Raw genomic sequence first — 24,090 nt, 5'->3', positions numbered from 1 at the left:
GGTGAGCGGTCGTTTGAGAGTCTCCAAAAAGTTTGAGCTGTGAAACAGAGCTGAAAGGCTCTAAGAGCACTTAACGCCCGCTGGGCGCTACCTGTTTATCCCGTTTTTGAGGACGAAAAGTCAAAAGCGTCAGACGAAAAATCGGTCAAGCCAAAAATCGCATTAAAAAAGACCAACAGGACTAATATAATTGCTACAAACTTCGTTTGAGAGCAATTAAACATAGCCGGCAGATTGCCGCAAAATAGCCGCGATAGACGCTTGTGGCCTTCCATGAATTGAAAAAAAAAACTAAAGAAACAAGATAGGCAGACTGACCAAAAGTCCTTTAGTAGACCACTAGATTTTTTGGGTTAGATATGTACTGTAATTTTTATCATACATATATGGTCTATAAGGAAAAAACCCTAAAAGAGCTTTTTCAAAATTGATTTTCGAAATCAAAAACTAAAGACTAATACTAATAAATCAGGGCATATAAGTTTGGCACTACTTAGATGCACACCATTGATCTTTAACTAGTAAATGTTCATAAAATTTAAAATTCCATAAGTGAGTTCAGAAGTCAATATTTATTGAGGTAAGTCACGCGATCGACCTAAGAGCAGAAATGACGTCACGCAGGCAAATTTTTAACTGCAAAGCAGTAGAAGTCACTGACGTCATTGAAAAAGTCAGGGTAAGACGAAACAAAAATACGTTAGACGAAATAAAAAAACATAGCAGGACGAATCCTGAAATACAATCCAAAGAATGGAATAAAAAGAGGCCTATTGTACCTGACCAGCAGATAAATTGCACAAAAGCAGCCAAAAAGACAAAATCTCAAACGTTGGGAAACAAAAAATAATCATTCTTAAAACTCTTGAAGCTTTCAACCGGGAGGCTATATATGACACAATTCAAAATACTTATTAACACACGCACAAGCCTTGAAAGAGATTAATTTACAACTCAAGGTAGATAAACTCCAGTAATACGACAAATGCTTCAAAAAAACTGAGAAAGGCAAAATTTGAAGAAAGTTTCTAAATTTCTCTTGAAAAAATGATTAAACCCATTTTTGTCTCTGGAGTTCTGTCATGTAATCCATCTACAAGTTCGAAAAAAGTTAGTTGGCTAGTAAAGATCGCTAAACTCAGAAAATGACAAAAAAGACAAAAATTTAAACAATCAAAAATTTTTAACAAAATTTTGCAAAAAGTTCTTGGTTTAAATATATTCAGAACCATTTAATTTTCCCTAGACACAATTCAGTATCCTTAATTCAAGACTTAAATAGTTTCACTGTCTCATAAAGATCCATAAATTTGGAACACGATAAAAATTTTCAGAAAATTTGAAAATTTATGTTTTCTCAAAAAATTGCAGAAACTTGTGTTATTAAAACATTGATAACCATTCCTTTTCCTCTAATAGCTATGAAATAACTTATTATCAAACCCTGGAGAAGGTTCCTGGGCCCCTGATGCTGGAAAAAATTATCAAAACCTAGAGGAGATTCCTTGGCCGCTGAGGGTAGGGAAACCTAACAAAAACGACATGAATTTTCAAAAACTTGAAAAAATTTGCAAGTTTTATCAAAAAATTTAAATAATGACAATAAATGTCAGAAAATTTGATGAAAATTGCAAGTTTTGTTGAAAATCGTGACGTTAAAATCTTGAAAATCATTGCACTACCACTAGAAACTATGCAATAACGTGTTATCAATCCTAGGAGGAAATCTCTTGACACCAAAGGCTGAAAAACTTTTTAAAATATAGCTCTTAAAATGGCCATAAAAATTAATTACGTCTTGCTAAAGACCTTTATCAACTTTCACAAACCTCAATTTTAGACTGCTCCAACAAAAAATTCGAAAAATGAGAAAAATTGCAACATTTTTGGCTCAAAAACTCCTAAAAATGGCCTTTTAACATTGAATTACGGCCTTCCCAGTAGCTTCACCACTCTAAGTGTTTGACGGACTACTAAACTCGGCTAAGGGGCCCTAACGAAACTTGATGCCCGCTGAGCTTTACCTGCTTATCCCGTTTTGAAAGCTCAAGGTCATGAAAAAAGGTGTGAAAACATCTTACAAAAAAAGACAGAGCACCAATGCAATGCAATTCTTGGATTGTAAAAAAAATTAGGAGCGCAATAATAGCCTGCAGGAATTGCTGCCGCGGCTATTAATGACTATTAACAATTCCCTGCAAGCAAAAACGGACAAACTCTTAAAACTGCCCTCCACGCCACCAATTTGTGTCTTCAAAAAAGTCTCGGTGAACCGCGAGAGTCTAGTAAGAGAATCGTAATTCGGCTTAGAGTCTAGTGAGCAGAAAGGCTCAGAACTTAATGCCCTACGGGCGATACTTGTTCATCCCGTTTTTGAGGACGAAAAGTCAAAATCGGTCACGCGAAAAATTGCATAAAAAGAACGTAGGACTAACTTAATTACTGCAAACCGTTTGAGAGCAATGAATAATCTCACATTGAATTCCATCTCTAACCTGGTGAAATGGGCGACCTGACATGCTGTGGTGAAGTGTGAACAGACTGACCCCCTCCAGCTATAGCCCCTCCGTGAGCAGTGGGTGCTCCGCGTGAAAGAGTGGGACCTCTTCTCTCCCTCTTTCGACTCATTATCTTCATTAGGGACTGGTGGTCTGTTGGCAGATTCGAAAGCTAAAAAATGGCAGATTTTGATTTTTTTCATAACTTTTAGACAACTGATATTCTTCATTGTCGACAAATTTGCTGCCAAAAATCACGCTTTTTTGTCTTCATGTTTCAACAGCACGTCTTGTTGCCGTAATTCTAGACAGACGAGCCACGCTTCATTGTCTTGATTTAGCGTTTTGCTGCTCATCATAAATTCTTGATGTTGCAAAAATATCCACAACATATATATTGCGTCAATTTTAAAGTCATGGATTCTAGAATGCAAAAAATTACTTTTATTTACTGCAGAACACGCTTAATTTTCTCATTCTCATTTGGAACTTATTGAAAACTTCGAATGTTCGATACAAGTTACTGTAATTTTGATTTACTGTCTTTTCAATTTATTTCAAGCTTCGATAAATATTTACATTTGGTTGTTCGTTCAATTTTCTTACACTGACCTGGTGGAACACGTGTCTCTTTCTGATGATAGTGTAGATAAGATTGGAGTTGCCATCGAACTGGTACTGGATGATGTTGTTGAAGGACTCCAGTAGGAAGAACACCAGGTGATGGTTGGTCGGAGAAGAGATCAGAAACCAGGGAGTCGAAAAAGCCTTAACAAAAACAAGGAGGCTCGGTTCAAAAATAATTGGCGTATGAATAAAAAATTGCTTTCAACTCAAATCTCATAGTGAAGTAAAACAATGCCATATTAGAGGGCCGATGAGATCTGCCGTTATTAAGACTGCGAGACAAGACAAACAATAAAATAAACATAACCGACTAATGTCGGGCGAATTGCTCTCAAACGACCGGCGAGCGGTTGGCTTCGTCAGTAGCTAGGCACGGTTTAGTGAGGCTGGCTGTAGCTTAATTGAAGGGGCGTAAATGAGCGCAGCGGGGGGGGGTTGCAACGGGGGGGGGAGGTGGCTGATGCGGTGGAAACAGTGGGGGGTCAATATCTAATAATCGGCGGCTATTAATGACAAATACAGACAAAAAACAAAATTCAAATAAATTTTGTGGGAAAACGGTCCCGAAGGCGTTAAACCCTAATCTACTCCATAAAAAGAAGATATAATCAATTGCAACTTATTTGAACGCAAATAATCTGATATGCGAACTCCGAGCAATTAGACTAGGTAGCAAACAGACAATAAAAGAACAAAATGAAAAAAAAAGACATTCGTGTTTTTTGAGAATTATTTTCAAAGTTATGAACATAACCGACTAAACGTCGGAAGAATTGCTCTTGAACGACTAATGGGAGCTCTAATCAATTGCAGCCTGCTTCAGTCGGGGGGAGCCTAAATGGGACTAAGAAGTTCTATAGTGGGCTTCAAATAACCACATTAGAGGTCAACATATACCACTATTAAGATTTAAAGTAAAAAATGACACCAGTTTCGGCGCACTTTTCATTTGACTTTTAGTATTAAATTGCCACCGATTGAGTTCAACCGCTTGAAATTGTGGTTGAGAGGGAATTTTAGATCACGCGAAATGCAAAACGTCAAGGGCGTAAAAGTCACTCGAAAAGTCAAAATTGTCAAGCGAAAATTTTGCATAAGACACACACGTTTACAATAATTGCTATGAACTACGTTCAAGAGCAATAAAAACATTAGCCATAAACTGAAATCATTAAAAAGATCCATTCATTTCTCCAAAGAAAACCACTGAGACCATTAAGAATATGTCATACGTCTAAACAAAGCGACAAATACAGACAAAAATAAAACTTAAAATTTTTGCAAATAACCGGTGCCGAAAATAATAAGCAAATCACTAGACATTGGATATGTTCAATTGTGTCTTCCATCAATACAAATTATGTCAAATGTGACCTATAATTAATGAGACTAGATCTGACCTGTAAATATTGAGACAAAACAAAAAGAGCCTTAAAGATTGGAGATGTCCAAAAATCGCAACTTTCAGCAACCTTAATTATCAAAACCAAAAAACCATTAGATAAATCGAAAAATAGCAAAAAAAAATTAAAAACTAATCTACTAAAAAGACGATGCGACCTATCTTTGCTGACCTTAGGCGAAGTGGCAAAGCGCAATAATCCTTTGTTTATTTCGAAAGAATTTACTTTTTAAAACTCAAAACGACCAAAAGCTTTGTACTAAAAAGGTAGATAGTACTCTTTGAAACTTCTTAAGAAAACCAAATGAACCTTTCACTAGTAAGCCTTGACTTGAATTCATCTCTTCTGTAATTATCACAAAAAAAGCAAAAAAAAATCCAAGAATATTTTAAAAAAGTCTGACTAATTACAATCCGATTTAATTTTGCACTGTAAAAACAATGTCTGGGCCAAAACTAGCCTTGCTATTGCTTCTCGTTCATTAATGTTCCGAATAACAATATGTTAAAGGAAAATTTGGCAAACGATTCAACATATCAAAAAATGAGGCATTTTGATAATTGTAGAGTTAAATTTGCAAAAAACCAACGACACTTTAATTCAAGAACACACTCAGAGGAAGCGCAAGTAAAACCAGCCCTATCTGGAGATAACAAAGATTGGGTCAGCAGTTATCAGGTGTGTTAATCCGTAAAAAAAGGACTTAACAGACTTATTGCGTGAAATTTTTGATGAATTTTTAAACATTTAGCCAAAAATTTGATCAACAAAACTCTTCTTTCTTTAGAGGTACAACCAACAACACTATCTTAACAATTATTACAATTTTATCATCATTATCAGTAAAATTGGCGACATGTTGCGTTAAAATACGTAAATTGTGCACAAAACAACGAAAATCAGTCAAATGTTCTTAAAATTTTAAACCTCGATAAATCCTTGAAAAAAAAACAAAAATTCAAGAAATCTTTTAATCATATATTCTACGCTTGACGGGCTATCTAATGGTATCAGTCACTTTACTAATTTGTGTCGGAACAAAAAAAGCCACGAACGTCATACAAATTGCTCTCGAACTACAGGCAGGGCAATTTAATTTAGGGGCTGTCGTCTCCGAGTTCTCATTAGAAGCATTAACTATTCAACTATCAAGCACTAAAATTTCCTCTTTCAATTGATTTCACTTGAGCAAAAAACTTTACTTGTGAGTGAGAGCAATTGAGCTCATTCAAAAATATAAAAAAAGAAGCGCGAAAAAGTCACTTGAGAAGTCTGAATGTCTGAAGATGTGTAGAAAAGCGTAAAACGGTTAGGCGAAAATTTTGCATTAAAAAGACACATCTACATTAATTGCCTCAAACTTTGTTCGCGGGAAATTAAACAGATATCAAGAAGATACCTCATTTTAGCTTCACTGTTTGCATCCTAACGCGAAGCATGTTAACAACAGATAACTCCCAAAATTGTCATACAAAATAGACCAGCTTTTCCATAGAGCATTTTGAATAATTTAAAAAAGATCGCATTAGGTGTTTAATTATTCAAGAATTTTCCGATTATTCAAGCCTGGCTTGCATTATTAACTATTTATGATGCTCATTAAGATTGCACAATATCGATTTATCAATGGAATTTTCCTTATTGTCTTATCCTATGAAAAATTACTTGTAAGTACTAGATGTCTGGAATTCAAAATTCAAGAGGTAACAGCATTAAATTTATTAATTGTTGAAGAGTGGACAAGGGGTTATAAAGCTCTAGAAAGACAAAACCAAACCACCAAGAAAAAAACCAGGACTCAAAAACCACACACAAAGACAGCTGTAGAAAGAAAATTCATGAGGCCCAATGAAAACTGCTATACTTCTCTACTGTGTTCACAGTGGTACTGGAATTCACAATCGTTACCTTTTCCAACTAATTTCAAAAAGCCTGTGCCAACCTTTTCCGTTAATTCCATCTTCAAACCAGCGCTGTATTTACCAGGAATTGCTTACAAGAGCCACAAATTTCATGCTTTCAATGGGAACAACTGCTCGGGAAAAAAAAACTTGAGTACATTCCATCGAGAGACACTGCTAAGGCCGATAGTTTGCTACCAATATCACTTCTTGGAAAACTAGTCAAAGTAATCATTTTTATTCATGCAAACATTCAAATTCCTCAAACGAATCAGAAAAACATTACCTAAATTTCAATCGCATGTTTCACTCAACGAAACATGTGTTTGATAGCGCAGAAATTATTGATCTTTTTTCCATTGAGAAACGGCTTAAAATAAAAATTTTTAATGTTAGGCAATTACTCGCAGAGAAATGTTTTTTCCCATTCGTTGTCCTTGTGGGACTAATGTTTATTGTTTTTTTTTAAAAAAAAACATCAATTTGTTCCTCTAGCTAATCATCAAACTAAATTTAATTCATTCATTCATTCATTCATTATTTTGGTAGCAAGCATTTTAAAATTCGAAGCAGTAAATTAGACAATAAAACAAACATTTAATCGTACCTCTAGGAGATGGAGGAGTTTATTGGATGCGACCATTGAGAGTGATTTCAGGTAGGGAGATACTAAAACACTCAGAAAGTTACAACAAACGCATACAATTACTAGCCACATTCAAAAAGCTTCCACTGAATCTGGAGATGAACTCAATTTAAGACATCAAACTATCGGGAGAATGTTTGTTTGAAAGTTCCCAACTCAATTCTTCATCATTGCATTAATAGCCAGTTTTAAAAAACTGTGATAAATGTTTACAGCTGAAATGAATATTTGGTTCGACGATTCAGACTCATGAAAGGGGAACTGTCAATCAATAAAACCTCCGAAATCTTTAACAAAACTGGGAGGAAATAATTCAGGGCATTTGTTTCTAATTGATCATAATAATAGCCTAATTGATTTTTCTCAAAGAACAGGAAACGAATTCAAATCTAATTCAATTTCTTTGAGGAGATAGAGCAACCGAATAAGGAGAGCAAGGACAAATGCTAACCATTGCATATAATAGTGAGGAGGCAGTCAAAGAGGGGTTGAAGACGTTGATGACCTGTTGTTATGATCTTGTGAAACACCTGTAACACCAGAAAAAACGATCGATTAACCTATTCATTTTAATTTGCACAACTAGGGCGGCAATTAGATTCGACGCTGATAAGGCTAAGCTGACGTTGCTCATAATAGATACCACATTAAATTAATTACTCAGATATGTCATTACCGAACCTAATGACAGTCAATCCCGGAAAATAATTGTCTGTACACATTCGTAAGATGCGTTGCCGCATACCGTATGAACCTTGCTGAAATGTAACGCATTAGAATGGCTTGATCCAAAACTTCTTTAAAGCAGACTTAGATTCATTGGTTACTAAACCGTTGTATTTGAACCAGTTTTCCATTGATTTTATTGAATTTTTAAACAGATAAATTTTATTAGCAAATCGAACTTTTTCAATGTCATTGAAGAAATCGGGTAAGTAATTGCTGTTTACACCAAAAAATAGGGCCATAAAACTGAATCTCGAGGCAAGCCAGTTTTAATTGGCAGGAAACGTGATTTATTTTAGCAATCTCATCGTATTGACATTCGCCTTTAAAATAACTTAAAAATCTTGTGTGAATTATTTCTTAAGCCATAGCTCTCTAAATTTTCAAATAACGTTGTGATTAATCGCGTCAAATGCTTTCTTTAAATTCGCTAAATGAGCATAGCCTATTTCTTTTCTGTTTACTACGTCCTGCATTTTTTCAGTAAATTTAACCAGTGCATCAACACATGATTTATGTTTTTTGAAAGCCAAATTACAACGAGGACAAAGCTTTGTTTTATTCTAAAAAGACATCATTTTTACATAAAACACTTTATCGAGCACTTTTGAAAGCGATCTTAGCAAACTAATTGGTCGGTAATTGTTACAATCATTTATATTCCCGTCTTTGTAAAGTGTGATGACTTTTGCCTCCTTAAAATCCTTAGGATAGTAATTTTTCTCGAGACATTTGTTGAGAACTTCTACTAAAAATCTACAATTAAGCATCGTGTAAGTTTCAGCATTCTGTTACAAATGCCATTATGACCATTTAAGTCCTTTGAGTTCATTAATCTCAACGTTCACATCGAACAGAACGGTTGAATTTCAACAAACACAGGTTTTTGTACTACATCTTAATAATTGAATTGAAATAGCAAAGTCTTCACAAGACGAAAAAAAAGTTGTTTAAAATATTTCGGGCGGAGTATGAAGAGAGGCGAGGGGAGGAAGATCAGTTTGGTTTTTGATATTAACTTTTTACATATTTTAACTCACAATGATGAGTAGATCAGCGTGTGTTCCTGTGAACACTGGAATGTCCATGGGAACTCTGACATTGTATGGTTTGTTCAACCTCACTCCAAAGTTCCTCTCGCCACTCAACAGAAGCAGAATGAACACTCCAATGTGCATGAGACCAACACGAGCTGAAAAATCAGTTGTCCAGCTTCAAATTTGAAGAACTTTTGTAACGAATCACTCTTGCGATAAAATCTCTAGACGGTATCTTTTTCGGTATGTAATCACACATAAGAAAAGCATTTCCTCGTGTTAAAAACTGTTTCCGACTTCAGCCGATGAAATGAAAGAATGCAGCAGCAAAACGAATACGTTAGCGTTTATGGAACCTGACAATCAATCATGTCAGAAAAACGTCTAAAACTGATAAGTAGTTAAAAACCAGTTGCCATGTATGCAGATTTTAAAATTTTGCAGTGCAACTAACATGCACAAATGATAACCAGTTATTGGGAGTTAAAATATCTACTTAGTTATTTCAATGGAAAATCGTACGTCTTTCGAGCCCAACAAAAGATTTAACTTTCGTACGTTGGAAGAGAGGACAGACAAATTCTGTTGACTGTTTTTGCCCTGGTAAATCAAACAGAAAACAATTTTCAGAAACACTTCGGCGACTTCGGGATCGAATTAATTGATTGGCATTATGAGAGTAGAAATTTTAAATACTGGGCACCACTTTTTGTGTCTAAAATATAGCTGGGTGAGCCCAGAACAGGCAGTTGGAGGGTTTAAGCGAATTAACAAATATAGTAACTCCAAAAATAATTAGCTCAAAGATGCAAAGATGCTCTAGAAAATAGATGTGATAATCGCCGCACAGAGCATCTATTCCGCCCAATAGCAGGAACAAAAAATATACACATCTCATTTTTTCAAAACAATTTAAATTGCATTTTACACCCCCGAAACGGTGATAAACAATTGTTGAAATGCGAGCCTAACAATATCCATAATTAGATATAGAGGTTAGGAAAACTGTTTATTTGGTTGGAAAAAAACTGCTTATTTCAAACGACAGGGGCAATCTAATTCAGGAGCTGCAGGGTAGATGAATTTTTGTTTATAGGTGCAAAAACATCCACCAGGGTGGGATTCTAGCCGCAGACATCCGGAGTCCAAGCCTTTATCAATAGGATATAAGTACCCGTATAACTCTACAATTGCCTTAATTTTTGCAATAAATTTTACTTAACAGAGCGCGATCACCCAAAGGGAGAAGCGTGAAAAAATCCATCGAGAACAAAAAATATTTGGATCTTCTCCGTTTGTGCCCACCCCGTACGTTATGCTCCCCCATTTACAGAGGACGTCTCACTGCATTGTAAATAATTATGTAAAAATTTAGCAAGTGCAAATAATATGCACCCACTAAGCTGGGGGTCACAAACGGAAAAGATCCAAATATTCTAGAACAAGAGCGCGAAAATAGTCGGGGAAAATTTTACAAAACAGCCGGCAGATTGCCGGAAAAAAGCCGCCGTTGATGCACATCGGCAATGAAACAGAAAAAGAAGAGATAAAGTTTCAGTTGACTTAATAACACGGCTTTATCGGTTTATCCCCTCTTTTGATTTTGATCTTTTGACCTTGACAATTTTCACCACATTGCGTAATTGAATTCGTGAAAGAAAATAAAATCCATTCAGTTGAAACAGTGAGTGAAGTAAGTCAAAGTCAAACGTGAAAATCGTGACTTATGTAAAATAAAAAACGTGATCAAAAAGTAAAGTGAATTTAAAAAGATAGCAGGACAAGTCCTGATGTATATTTCAAAGAATTTTCATTGAATTAACAAAAGAATAGACCTAGAACGGACTGAGTGAATTGGGAAAAACATTTCTAAAAAAAACAGAAAATCAAAGATAAAATGCCGCATGTGAACAAAAACCACTAGCGAGAAAGGGAAAGTTGGTTCAAACAAAAAAACTACGTCTAAAATGAACGGATTGGGAAAACCATTAAGAAAAAATCCGATCCAAAAAAAATAGAAAAAACAGTAAAAATCAAAGTGAAATTGCCGCATGCGAACAAAATATCAGTACCAAGAAAGCGAATTTTTGTTCAAACACCGTTTTCTCACTCTACTTTGAAATTACAGCAAAAAAATTTCATGCCGCAAAACCACTCGCTTTTTTGCTCCACTTACTTTTTTGGCGTGACCAAAATCACTGCTCCAATTTGCTTGGCTTCAAAAATCATGAAAATGTGTGAACAGGTCTTAAAAAAATAGCAGGACATTTTCTGACCTACAATTCAAAGAATTTTCATTGACTAAACAAAAGACTAGACCCAGAAAACGAACTATGAGAGAGTTGGGAAAACCATTTCGAATATCTGTTTCTCATTTCTAAATAATTCTAATAGGTATATTACGTTTCTTTTGAATTCTCCCGTATTCAACTCATTTTGTAATTTGAATGAATTGTTAAATCAGGTGACTAAGCCTAATACTTCTACCAGGTAGCAGTATACTCTCGGGACCTTTGATATCTTAATGCACAAACATAAAGACTTAGTGCACTGAAAAGAAATTTAGTTTTATTATTGATTTTGCTTTTCTGACAAAGCGTAATTCAATTAGTGAAATAATTTAAAATCTATTCATTTGAAACAGTGAGTGAGGTACAATAAAAAACGTGAAAGTCAAGCCTTGTGCAGAAAAAATGTGATCGAAAGGTAAAACTAATAAAAAAATTGGCGAAAAGGCAAAAATGGCTCAAGGGTACTTCAGACCAATTGCTCTGAAAATTTCTTTGGAACTATTTTTGCTTTAGAAGATTTGAAAAAAACTAAAATCAAAATACATAGCTAAAAAAAATTTAAAAAAAAGAAAAAGGGCCAAAATCCGATTACCCCATAACTAAAAAAATCAATCAATATTAAAGATCACCAAAGCCACTACAACAACAAAGTTCAATCAAACAACTCCCCAAACGCCATTGAAAATTGGAGATAAAACCTAAAAAGACTCCAACAGGACAAAATGTCACAAAAAGCTCAATTGCATACAAGAGTCAATTATCTGCCTCAAATGCTCAAAAATGATTCCAATCATACTATAACTAACCTAGATAATTGAGATAAACACCTTAACATAGCTGGCAGATTGTCAGAAAATAGGAGCAATACCTTCGTAGATCTGCAGTCTAAAAAAAGACAGACCAAAAAAATCGTCTTTTCATTGAAGGCTGATATGTTATATTTTGATTATAAATCTGAATAAGTTTTTGCTGCCTCTATTAGCTGCTCTCAAATAACCTTCATTTAGAGCGATACACACCCATTTGACCTTATCTCTTTGAATTAAAGTAAATAAAAGTCAATTTCAAAGTGAGGAAGTCATTTTTGAGAGTGAGGTAAGTCACGTGTGACCAAAAATTTAATCACGCGGATGAACAAAAAACTCGCTCCACTAAGAGCAAAAAATGACGTCACGCACGCACTTCAAATGAAATTGCATGAACGAATGAACAAAAAGCAGATTTGAAGTGGTTGTGACGTCATATGGTTGTAACAAAAATCATGACGACGAAATAAAAAAACATAGCAGGACAAGTCCTGACGTACAATTCAAAGAATTTTCATTGACTAAACAGAAAAACCAGACCTAGAATGGACTAAGAGTGAATTGAGAAAACCATTTTTAAAAAAATCTGATAAAAAAAATAAGAAAAAAAAAACAGAAAATCGATGTGAAAATGCCGCATGTGAACAAAAAAAACACTAACGAGAAATGAAAATTTAATTCACACAAAAAACTAGACCTAGAATGAGCTTTGAATGGATTGGGAAAACCATTTAGAAAAAAAATCCGATCCAAAAAATCGAAAAAATAGTAAAAATCAGAGTGAAATTGCCGCATGTGAACAAAAAACCACTACCGAGAAACCGAATTTTTGTTCAAACACCATTTTCTCACTCTACTTTAAAATTAGAGCGAAAAAAATTCACGCAGCAAAACCACTCGCTTTTTCGCTCCACTTCCTGTTTCGGCGTGACCAAAATCACTACTCCAATTTGACTTCAAAAATCATGAAAATGTGTGAACAGATCTTAAAAAAAAAAAAGACAGCGCCCCAATACAATTCAAATTCTTTGAATTGTAAAAACCAAGAGAAGGCCAATAATAGCCCCAGCTATCGCTGTGCGGCTATTAATGAAAAAACTGCTTTGAAAAAAGCACAAATGGCCAAAAAAATAGCTCATTTGACGTAAATTTCTTTTAGACCTACTTTTCTTGTCCCTAACAGAACAATGACAACAAAAAAACGACTCCAAACAATTTCTCTGCCGCTTTTTGTTCAACAGACTGACCTAACACTTCTTTTCATGTGCAGCATTTGACTTCCTCTAAAACACAACCTCTATTACTAGCCGAATGACTGCCGGAATAGGTACAAAAAAGGCTTGAGTACCCTAAAATACATGAAAAAGGTACGGAAATGAGTAGTCGAGTTATGGACTTATCTTACAAAACTTTGTACAAAGTTCTTTTTTTAATAAATCTGAGTATCAAAAGTATAAAAATTATTTTTTGGACTGAGGTGAGTCACGCATGATCAAAATCTAGTCACGACAGGCCGGGGAATTGATTCAGAGCGGGTGTATCCTAATTTTTTTTGGTGGAACAGACACTGGAGAGGTACATTCTCATGATCCCCCAGTAAAACGGTCGGAGTCCTTAACCACTCGGCGATAGCGCCTTTGCCGAGTGGTTAAGGAATAAAGACCAGGAGAACCGCAAAATAGCTGCGATCAGCTTACCGCTATCAAAAAAGATCATAATTACTCTTCTTCGAGACGTACAAAATAAAGGAGGCTGACGGGGGCTATAGACAATTTGATTATGAATATTATTGACTTTGATTTGTTTTTCACCAGAAAACTGCCACTAAAAAGTGCGGACCATTGCATTTATGCACTGAAATTTTTTTGTATCAAAACAGGCGTAACAGATAATTTTACCGACCATCGAAACCAATACGAAACACAACCGACTAAGGTCGGAAGAATTTCTCTCGGAAAACTAATTGGAGTTCAAATCCATTGTAGCCGGCTTCAGTCGGGGGCTGGGAGTAAATTATTAATGATGGCTTCAATTGATAAATTAGAGGTTAGCATAGCTGTCAATCAAAAACTTTGCATAAAAAAATACGAACACGTCTTTTACAATAATTGCTTCAAACTTCGTTCCCTAGCAATTAAGAACACTTAAAATGGTTAAAACCTTATTTTACTTGACGTGCAACACTACAATGCACTTGGCTTTCAATTCTAAAAGATTAATTCTAACAGGTACAGCGCGCAGGTAGCTTCGCGTGTCCGAACAAATGAACAAACGGAGTTTTGATCAAGAGGCCGTGCATGAAATGTCACTCAAAATGATATCTCTGGGACAAAAAATTGGAAAACAGTCGGCAGATTGCAGGAAAATAGCCGCGATAGACGCCTGTGGCCTTCCATCGAATTGAAACAACTAAAAAAATAAGATATAAAGATTGACCACGAGACCACTAGACTAGACTTTTTAATAGACCACTAGACTTTTTGGGTTAGATTCGGACTGTCAATTTCATGAGACACATACTCTCTATAAAAAAAGTCCGTAAAAGACTTTTTCAAAATTGATATTCGAAATCAAAAACTCAAAACACATGCTCAAGAAAACTACCTGCAAAGCAGTAGAAGTCACTGAAATTGAAAAAGTCAATGGTACAAGAGTAATCGATGGAGACGACGAAGTTAAAAAAGCATAGCAGGACAAATCCTGACCTAAAATTCAAAGAATTTTCCTTGACTTAAAAAAAATAGACATTGAATGCGCTATAACTTGATTGCAAAAAACCATTTAAAAAAGAATCCCAGCAAAAAATAAAAACATACCCGGCAGATTGCCGGAAAATAGCCGCCGTTGATTCCCATAACTCTATTAGGATTGAAAGAAAAAATATCAACAAAAATTGATTTTTGTATAAAAACATTTTTAAGTGCGATTTATTTTGATGCCATTTCGTAATTGAACATACTCCTGTCTCTCACTCAGAGGCTACAGGGTCTAGTATCAATACCAATAAGCATTATAGATAGTATATAAAACTTATGATAACAAAGTTCAAGTACCGGGCATCTAAAAATGGGCTTTATGGGTTTATCCCGTTTCTATTTCTGACTTTGATTTTTTTTACTGACTCTCTTCATTTTGAATTGCTTTGCTGAGCAGCTGCTGTTTAAAAAGACTTTGAGAAGAATGAACGAAGAGTGAAACTAGCCTAGAGAAGTCAAAAAGATTTCACGCAAAATGTCGAAAAAGCGGAAAAATGGGTAAAGCGAAAAGTTCGACGAAGTAAAAAAAATAGGAGCGCTATAATAGCCGGCTGAGAAGATGAGGGCGGCTATTAAAAACAGTACAAATCAAAGCAAAATTGCCGCGTGTCCAACAAAAATCAACTAGTGAGAAAAGGTAATTTTTGTCCATACACCGTTTCTCACTCAACTTTAAAATTAGATAACAAAACCACGCCGCAAAACCACTCGCTTTTTCGCTCCACTTCCTGTTTCGGCCTGACCAAAATCACTACTCCAATTTGACTTTAGAAATCATGAAAATCTACGACCAGATCTTAAAAAAAGACGGCGCCTCAAAACAATTCAAATTATTCGAATTGTAAAAAATGCACGATGTCCCCAATGATAGCCGCCATCGCTTCGCGGCTATTAAAAAAAAAGAAACATAACCGACTAATGTCGGGCGAATTGTTCTCAAACGACCCGCGAGCGGTTGACTTCGTCAGTAGCTAGCCACGGGGGGGGGCAACACTGGGTTGGGGTGTTCTCTCTAAGACCACTTATTGCCCGCTGGGCACTACCTGTGTATCCCGTTTTTGAGGACGAAAAGTCAAAGGCGTCAGACGAAAAATCGGTTAAGCGAAAAATCGCATTAAAAAAAGACCGACAGGACTAATATAATTGCCACAAACTTCGTTTGAGCGCAATTAAACAGAGGAATCAAATACTTTGAGTAGAACGCCAAAAACATGCAAAGGCATCGCCAAAAACATGCGAAGATATCCTACTCCCCTGAAGACAATCAAAGCCGCATTTAAAAGGTTGTTTACTACTGAACAAAACTTGTACTAACATTGATCAGCTCTGGCATCGTTGAGATGATAGAGAATTGGAACCAACAGTTCCAGAACTTCACTGCTCTTCAAAACGTGAAAGAGGAACTTCTTGTTTGCATCGCAGAACTGTAACGCAGATTAAAAATTCGGTAAATTCGGCAAATATATGATTTTTTCAATCCAATTTTCAAGAATTTACGAAAATCATGCTGGTATAACTTCACTTTCTTTTGAAATCCATTTGTCAATGGCTTTTCAAAGTCATATTTTTAGAATTTTTTAAAAATTTCTCAGTATTCTGAGCAGATACCGTTAAAAATCTGGAAGACGTCGCTTCCAAAAAACAGCTTTATAAAAATAGGTTTGCTTCTTTCCAGATAATGCTATTAAGAGAATAAAAATATTATTAAAATTATTTCCTTTTCCTCCTTTTTATATAATCAAAGATCTTGAAAAAACTTTTCATGAATTTTGACATAAATCTCCTTACCTTCCAAAGAAACACTAGCAGCTCCTGGTGAAACTGAATCTTCTTGATGGAGTTGGGCAAATACGTCTGTTGCAGGGGGTTATTCAGCAGTCTAGTCAGACCGTGCAAGATGAAATTGAAGTCCTACAATTATAAAAACAAAAACAAAAATTTTGAGCAGAAACTGAGAAAATTGTCCAAACAATCTTTTTCAGTGATGAAGGCGTCAGTATCATTGAGCATAAGATGATGACAAAATAAGCAAAAAAATAGTTCACGTCAAAGTTTAAAAGCAACAATTTCACCGCAAAAAGTTTCATTTTGAGCACAACTACAGCGCCGCTTGTAATATTCAAAATTTTGTCCCCAGACGACATTTTGCATCAAAAAGTTTTTGCATCAAAAAGCAAATAACAGTGGTTAAATTTACAAACTTTGATTAAAAAAATAGATTTGCAATCAAAAATTCACCGCCAAATGGTTTCGATCTAAGAAAACAGTCACTTGAAGATTTCCTCGGCTAAATTTAGAGCCGCTTCAAGAATTTAAATTAGCGAAAGCGAAAGTATCGGCAGATGCACTCTACCTCATCTCTATGAATCCTGGACAAGTAATTGACGAATAGATTATCTGGCTGACTCGAATCTGCCTCGTCCTCTGGTTGGTCATCAGCTGTTCCGTTGCCAACATCGTGGTCAAGAGTCACAATCAACAACTGCAATGCCACCTGCATATTTCATAACAAGATTGAGATTATTCTATTGAAATTTGAAAGGTCATTTCGAAAATAAATGGGGGAAACTAATTTCTAGCAAACTTGTTTGTTCTGAGGTCTGACCGTTGAATTAAACTAATCTCGTGGTAGTTGAACTCAACTGATCGCGATTTCAAAAACCTAAGAGATAAAAATTACTTTTTAACAACGGAAATTTAGAGAGAGTATATATTGAGTGTTTTAGGGATGTCTTGGTTGGCAAGCAGGCAATTTAATACTTGCCATCTTTTAACTTGTTGAATTTAGTAGAAAGAAAAAGATGGCAAGTATTAAATTGCCTGCTTGCCAACCAAGACATCCCTAAAACACTCAATATATACTCTCTCTAAATTTCCGTCTAATAGACAAAGCCATCAAGATCACTGATATTTTCTTTAACCATTGCCTTCAGAATTGTAATTTGAGTCAATTTTGACATCAAATTTGCGGGGGCTCAATCCCAGTTACTCACCATCAATTCAGGAAGTGTAATAACGACCTCTGAACTAAAACACTCACCTGTACTAATGGCTCTCTGTAGTCACGGAACATGAGGTGGTTATATGGGACTCCATAGCCCACTGGGTCATAAGATGACACGATATTCAGCAAGGATGTGAAGAGTGGCAACGCATGCCTGCAATTAAAAAAAAACAGATAAAATCCAAAAAATTTTGAAGTATGAAATCAACGAAGTTTGAGTTTATCAGTCTTCCTAAGAAAAAAAATTTTTTCCAGGAGCAACATGTTAGTCTAAAATGAAAAGTGATTTCCTGGAGCTAACTAAATTGAATTAATTGATCTGAATTGCCCAACGATAAAAGCGGATAATTGATGAAATTATTTTATTTTATTCAACCAAAAAGCTTCCATTAGTATCACTTGCGTTGAAAATCGTCAACAATATGACGGCACAGAAAATCACTACTGTTGCTATTAACTCTAAGAAAAATAGTTAAGACACGTTAAAGCAACAAAAACTTCCGTTAAAAAGTAGTCAGCAAATTTTCAGGCTGGAAAAAATTAATTAGTGAAAAATAAAACATATCCGGCAGATTGCCGGAAAATAGCCGCCGTTGATTCCAATAAGCATGATTGGGATTGAAAGTATAGAAGATATTGAAAAAAAAAAGATTGTACAAAAACATTTTTTAAGTCCGATTTATTTTGACGGCATTTCGTAATTGACCATAATTCTGTTTCTTAGAGAGATGCTACAGGGGCTACTATCAATACCAATAAGCATAAGAGATGGTAACTAAGACTTATAGGAACGACGTTCAAATAGCGGGCATCTAAAATTGGTCTTTATGGGTTTATCCCGTTTCTATTTATGACTTCAATTTTTTATACTGACTTTGTTCTTTTTGAATTGCTTTGCTGAGCAACTGATGTTCAAATTCACTTTTAGCGGAATGAGAGAAGACAGAAACTAGCCTAGAGAAGTCAAAAAGTTTTCACGCAAAATGTCGAAAAAGCGGCAAAATGGTAAAGCGAAAAAAAAGTTCGACGAAGTAAAAAAAAAATAGGAGCGCTATAATAGCCGACTGAGAAGATGAGGGCGGCTATTAAAAACATACCCGGCAGATTGCCGGAAAATAGCCGCCGTTGATTCCAATAAGCATGATTGGGATTGAAAGTATAGATATTGAAAAAAAAAAAGATTTTTGTACAAAAACATTTTTTAAGTCCGATTTATTTTGACGGCATTTCGTAATTGACCATATTTCTGTTTCTTAGAGAGAGGCTACAGGGGCTACTATCAATACCAATAAGCATTAGAGAGAGGCAACTAATACTTATAGGAACGACGTTCAAATAGCGGGCATCTAAAATTGGGCTTTATGGGTTTATCCCGTTTCTATTTCTGACTTCAATTTTTATACTGACTCTGTTCTTTTTGAATTGCTTTGCTGAGCAACCGATGTTCAAATTCACTTTTAGCAGAATGAGAGAAGAGAGAAACTAGCCTAGAGAAGTCAAAAAGATTTCACGCAAAATGTCGAAAAAGCGGCAAAATGGTAAAGCGAAAAAAAGTTCGACGAAGTAAAAAAAAATAGGAGCGCTATAATAGCCGGCTGAGAAGATGAGGGCGGCTATTAAACAAATAGTTCTGTATTGAAAACAAGATACCAAAACAAAAAGAACGGAAAGACCATTTTTAAAAGCATTAAATACCCTTTTGTGCGCCAAAACCTACTGTTACGCGACCCAATATAGATAAATGTTTCAGACAGGTTGAAACATTTCATTTAGAATCTATTAAGAAGTAAAAGTTTACGACATGGACATGAGAACAAATCATTAACGACTAACGTCGCGCAAACAGCTAGCAAAAGACAGGCGAAAATTTCGCTTCATCAGTAGCGAACTGCGTCTTAGAGAGGCTAGCTTAAGCTTTGTTGCCCTGGGGCGGAAGGCGTGAGCAGAGGAATGGGTCGAGCGTTGGGGCTTACGGGTGGATTGAGGTCGAGGAGGGTGGAAGGGGGTGAAAAGCTCAGCAACTTAATGCACTCAGGGTGTTATCTGTTTATCCATTTTTTCAGATCGAAAAGTCACATGGTCAGTTGAAAAAGCGGTAGTACAAAAATAGCATTAAAAAACCAGAAGGACTTCGTTTAAGAGCAATTAAACACATTGTGAAAAAATATAGTTTTGTTTTTTCAAGCACTTCATCTGGTGTCATTTAACTGATGGGGACTTTCGTAAAACATTGCAAAATTAAGCGGATCATACATTTATTTTTACAAGAATCTCTTTTTTATTAGTTGGAATTTGCGCAGGATATTTTTTATTCGCATGCAAATATATTGACATCTCAAAGCTTCTTGTCTGCTTTATGTAAACAAAGTGTAAAGAAATGATAACTCATAGATTGCAAACAATAATACTCAAATGAAATCAGGAAAAAATAAAGAATTATAACACCCAGTACCTAACGCAACCAGGACGAGCATTTGAAGCTCCGTTAGAGTTCTGACCACAGAAAAATTTCTCTAAAACTACAATACGAGCCACTTTTTAAATTCACAATTTTTCTTAACCGAAGAACAAGTTTGTTCAGAAAAATTGAACAGTAGACAACAGGCTTTTTAAAATGACGGTTTTGAATAAATAATTATTTTAGCTAAGAATAGGTAACATTTATTAGTTAAAGCACCGTTTATAAAGCACCGTTAGCGCCAACTTAATTTGAAAATTTGATATCAGCCTCACCAAAAGGCACGTTATGATGAATTCACAAGCCATGGCATAAAAGAAGCACATTCTGCCATAACTTGATCGACAATTGGAAAAATCAGTTTATTATATAATTCCCTCTCGTTGCAAGAGATACAATTCAATAAATTCGAAAAGGAAGTTTTGCGTCTGATTAGCGCCGACGACCAATCAACAAGATCTTCAAAACAAAATACGCGCTTTTATTGGCGACACATAAATTAAACTATTTAGTGTTCAGCACAGGGCGACAAATGAAACATAAAACTGGTTGCATAGTTCATGATTTACTGAATATTTCCTATTAACAAATTAAAAAATTCGCAAAATAATTAATTAGTGTCGTCAATTCGCAGACATTTTTTGTGAATGTTTTCAGTTAACTTTCGATATGCCGAAGTCTAGCGCGTCTTCTAAAGTCAAATCTTGAGTGAGATCCACTTCTGAAGGTTTCCATTTATGTAAGAAGAGAATATTTAAGAAAAAGAATTACATGGAAAAACTTTAGAAATTGAAGAATTCTCTACATTATACCAAGCGGCCAGATTGAACACTGGTAAGATAATCTCTTGCTGTGCTATGCTATTTATTACGAAAAAGAAGCACTCTGAAAGTATATATTCAACGATGTGCAGCAAAAATAAGGAAACTTCTTTACCTATTATCAGACGAGGTAAAATAAGAAATCCAAGGATTCATTGAAGCATTAGATGTTGCGTCGTTAGAGCTGGCCGGCATGTACATAGCTTCCGAGAAGCAAGTCAGCAACAATTTCAGTAGCTCAGTTCGATGCATATCGTACATAAAGTTGTAAGGAGGTTCTTGAGCAAATCCTACACCTGATGCCCATATATACTCGCAGCTGTCCAGGCTTTGCAAATCTTCTGGTGTGTGCTGCAAATATTGTTGAATGTCAACGTCTAATTAACAAATTAAAAGTTCAAGGTAAAAAGCTCTTCAACTAACTGGTCCTTTCCTTGTCGTATGTACACTGAAATCTGGACAAAAGAGTAAATCCTGAAACAGAGAAATGAGACTGAACAGCCACAAAATTTAATAAACAGTATAATCAAGTATAAACAGCAATTTTCTTTTTCTTCTTGATTACGTTAAATTAGCACAGTCTTAGCTCTAAAAGTAAAACGAGGCTCAATATAATAATTTCTAACAGCAAGAGCGTTGAGAAGAGACTGTGCCAAAGGAGGCGTTTCCTCTTCAACTTGATCATCACTTGAACGGCGAGTTCTCGAATCAGACGAGGATGGTAAGCTTGACCAGAAGAATCCTCGCCAATCGGGGTCTTCAAATATGTATGGTAAAATACGCGTCATAAGACGGACGCAATTCAACGTTGCAGCTTGCTCGTTTTTTGCACAACATCCTGACTCTGCTGATTGCACAAGACGTTCAACGGCCTTAATAGAAAAGGATCATTATGTTACGAGCATATTTTTTGTAGGTTAATTCGTTAAAATACGAACTTTGTAACACAGCGTTGCTAAGTTGGAGGGTGATTCCTCTCGTAATGCACGTATCTCCGCTGCGGGTATTAAAGCAAACACATCTTGTACACTGCTAACATTTTCAGCCCAAAACTGTTCCCAAAATTGCTGATCGGCAGCTTCAATCGGCTAAAATTTCATTTTTTTTTTTCACGTATTGCTTCCTAGTACTAACCGGTTAACAAAGAAGTTTCGATGACATCAATAACTTCAAAGAAAACATTTTCAAACCCCTTGCTGTCTTTACAAACTAATGTAATTCAAGGTTTCTCATTATACTCCCCCCCCCCTCAAAAACAAAAAACATAAATGGATCATGGTAATGGGGTGCTACAACTTCGTGTGTGTGTGTGTGTGTGTGTGGGGGGGGGGGGGGGGAGGGGTATAATATAATGGGAAAGACTCGTAATTTGTATGCTGAAAATTCATATATTTTACCACTACAAACACTAATGATCAATAATCAAATCAACTGCATTCAATCATTAAATGCTTTTCATCATCAGTACCCAATGCACCAAAATCATACCTGCGTTTTTGTGGTAAGCTGTATGACAGCTTTGCGAAAGTTGAGTTTTGTATCAGCATTACCCATCTGAAAACTTTGTACGGATAAACTTACCAATAGAAAAAAAAGTCCTATTGTGACGCAAAACTGACCGGAGTTCTATTAATCGGCAATGAAAGCCCAGAAGCCCCCATGAAACTTAAAAACAAGTCACAGTGCGTCACTTATGGTGGTAGTAGTAAAATAAGCTTGTAAACTTCGAGTGAATCTATGGCCCTACACCCGTTTGACTGTTGTGGATGGGGATTTACGGTGACGTTGAAAAAGTTGTCGGAAAAATTACTCATTTTTTCTGTCGCAGCAGAATTGCCAAGGGAGGCAGAATTGCCAACAGAATTTGCCGTCTAGGTATAGTAGTAGCAGTAGTACAGAATTGAGGGATAGATATCCATGAGTTTGCACTCGATATTATAGTTACACCTTAAGCACTGTTAATTTGCAATCATTATTGCTGCAGAGAAAAAGGACTTGTGAATTCAAAAAACAATTTGATCTTTTAAGAAGCAAAAATTTTTGAACATTGCCCCCATTGACAGGTATACATAAAACTGATTCACAATCGAATACAATTATTAACAAAGTATATATGACTGTTGTTGACTATAGCTAAGGAATACTACGAAATGAATTAAAGTAACGAGTTTTTGAAATAACATAGTTAAAATTACATTTAGATTTCATAAACGGAAAATAAATCTTTATTGCCGATATTTTAAATTCCCGGATATGTTTTCCTGTCCTCAAAATAGATTTTAAAAGGATTGTCAATTTAAAACTTTCTTACGAACGTTTTCGAACTCTGAGTTAATCGTCAGGTTATATACAAAACAAAACGCTAAAATGAAAAGCCAGAAAATAAAAGGCAAATCACTTATTCAAGGAAATTTAAAACGAAATTCTAAATATCTACAGTCGTTTCTAGAAAATTTTACATCTGAGTAAATATACATTTTCGATTGGATGTAGCAGATGCATATCGACATTTTTTTTAAAAAAAAAACGGCATAAATTACCTTAAACTTCCTTTTTTTTGTTTAATTGTAAAGATGAAAATTTCGTTCAATATCGTGTCTTTCTTTCATGTTGGAATTTAATCTTCAAACTAAGCTGTCAGTGTCAATTCTCGTGTTCGGTATTCGTCGCGCTTGTTGACGACTGGTTTCAGTGTTCGTATATAGAGCGCCTCTAGTGTTATCAACTTAGATTGTTTGCCGCACTGGTCTAATATCTTCCACTGGAAAGCTTTTTTATCACCGTTGCACTCAATTGCATGTATTCCCATCGGTGAGTCCCTCTTGGCATGCTCTGCAACCCTTGTGGTAATATATCGGCATGTCTGCCCTACATTACAAGTGAGTTAATAAATCACTTGCGATTTGAGGACTTTATCAAAGCTAGCCTTAAGGCTATGTGAACAGCTCTTAAGTTTCCGAGTGGTAAAAATGATGTGTACAGGTTGAATTTTGTTCAGCTTCTTAACAAATTTTTTGGAGATTTTGCCGCTGTACTGTAATGCAAATGGTTGTTTCTCAGTATTTTTCTGCTGTTTTACGGCTGCACCCGCGTTATATCGTTTTCTTTGTTCTTTC

At 35.5% G+C, this 24,090-nt stretch overlaps 1 protein-coding gene across 3 annotated transcripts in view; it reads right to left on the bottom strand.

Annotated features, from left to right (window-relative positions):
- The window catches only part of LOC142351074 (protein HID1-like), a 31,100-nt gene extending 8,514 nt beyond the window's left edge, over window positions 1–22,586 (bottom strand). The window contains exons 1-15 of one of the 3 annotated variants that reach the window (XM_075403158.1): window positions 22,463–22,586; window positions 21,913–22,062; window positions 21,601–21,846; window positions 21,398–21,448; window positions 21,090–21,325; window positions 17,732–17,849; window positions 17,045–17,185; window positions 16,480–16,602; window positions 16,007–16,115; window positions 9,361–9,438; window positions 8,842–8,993; window positions 7,527–7,605; window positions 7,037–7,098; window positions 3,111–3,266; window positions 2,496–2,670 (exon numbers count right to left, since the gene is read on the bottom strand). In XM_075403158.1, coding sequence (XP_075259273.1) covers window positions 2,496–2,670; window positions 3,111–3,266; window positions 7,037–7,098; window positions 7,527–7,605; window positions 8,842–8,993; window positions 9,361–9,438; window positions 16,007–16,115; window positions 16,480–16,602; window positions 17,045–17,185; window positions 17,732–17,849; window positions 21,090–21,325; window positions 21,398–21,448; window positions 21,601–21,846; window positions 21,913–22,062; window positions 22,463–22,528 — 1,942 coding nt within the window. In that variant the 5' untranslated portion in view covers window positions 22,529–22,586. The remainder of the gene's footprint in view (window positions 1–2,495; window positions 2,671–3,110; window positions 3,267–7,036; window positions 7,099–7,526; window positions 7,606–8,841; window positions 8,994–9,360; window positions 9,439–16,006; window positions 16,116–16,479; window positions 16,603–17,044; window positions 17,186–17,731; window positions 17,850–21,089; window positions 21,326–21,397; window positions 21,449–21,600; window positions 21,847–21,912; window positions 22,063–22,462) is intronic. The other 2 variants (XM_075403159.1, XM_075403160.1) reach the window with 2 other exon arrangements.
- Between the last annotated feature and the right edge of the window lie 1,504 nt (window positions 22,587–24,090).

The sequence above is a fragment of the Convolutriloba macropyga genome, chromosome 12 (assembly GCF_964194025.1).
Source record: "Convolutriloba macropyga chromosome 12, txConMacr16.3, whole genome shotgun sequence".
NCBI classification, from domain to species: Eukaryota; Metazoa; Xenacoelomorpha; order Acoela; family Convolutidae; genus Convolutriloba; species Convolutriloba macropyga.
This window is presented reverse-complemented; position numbering and strand designations above follow the sequence as displayed.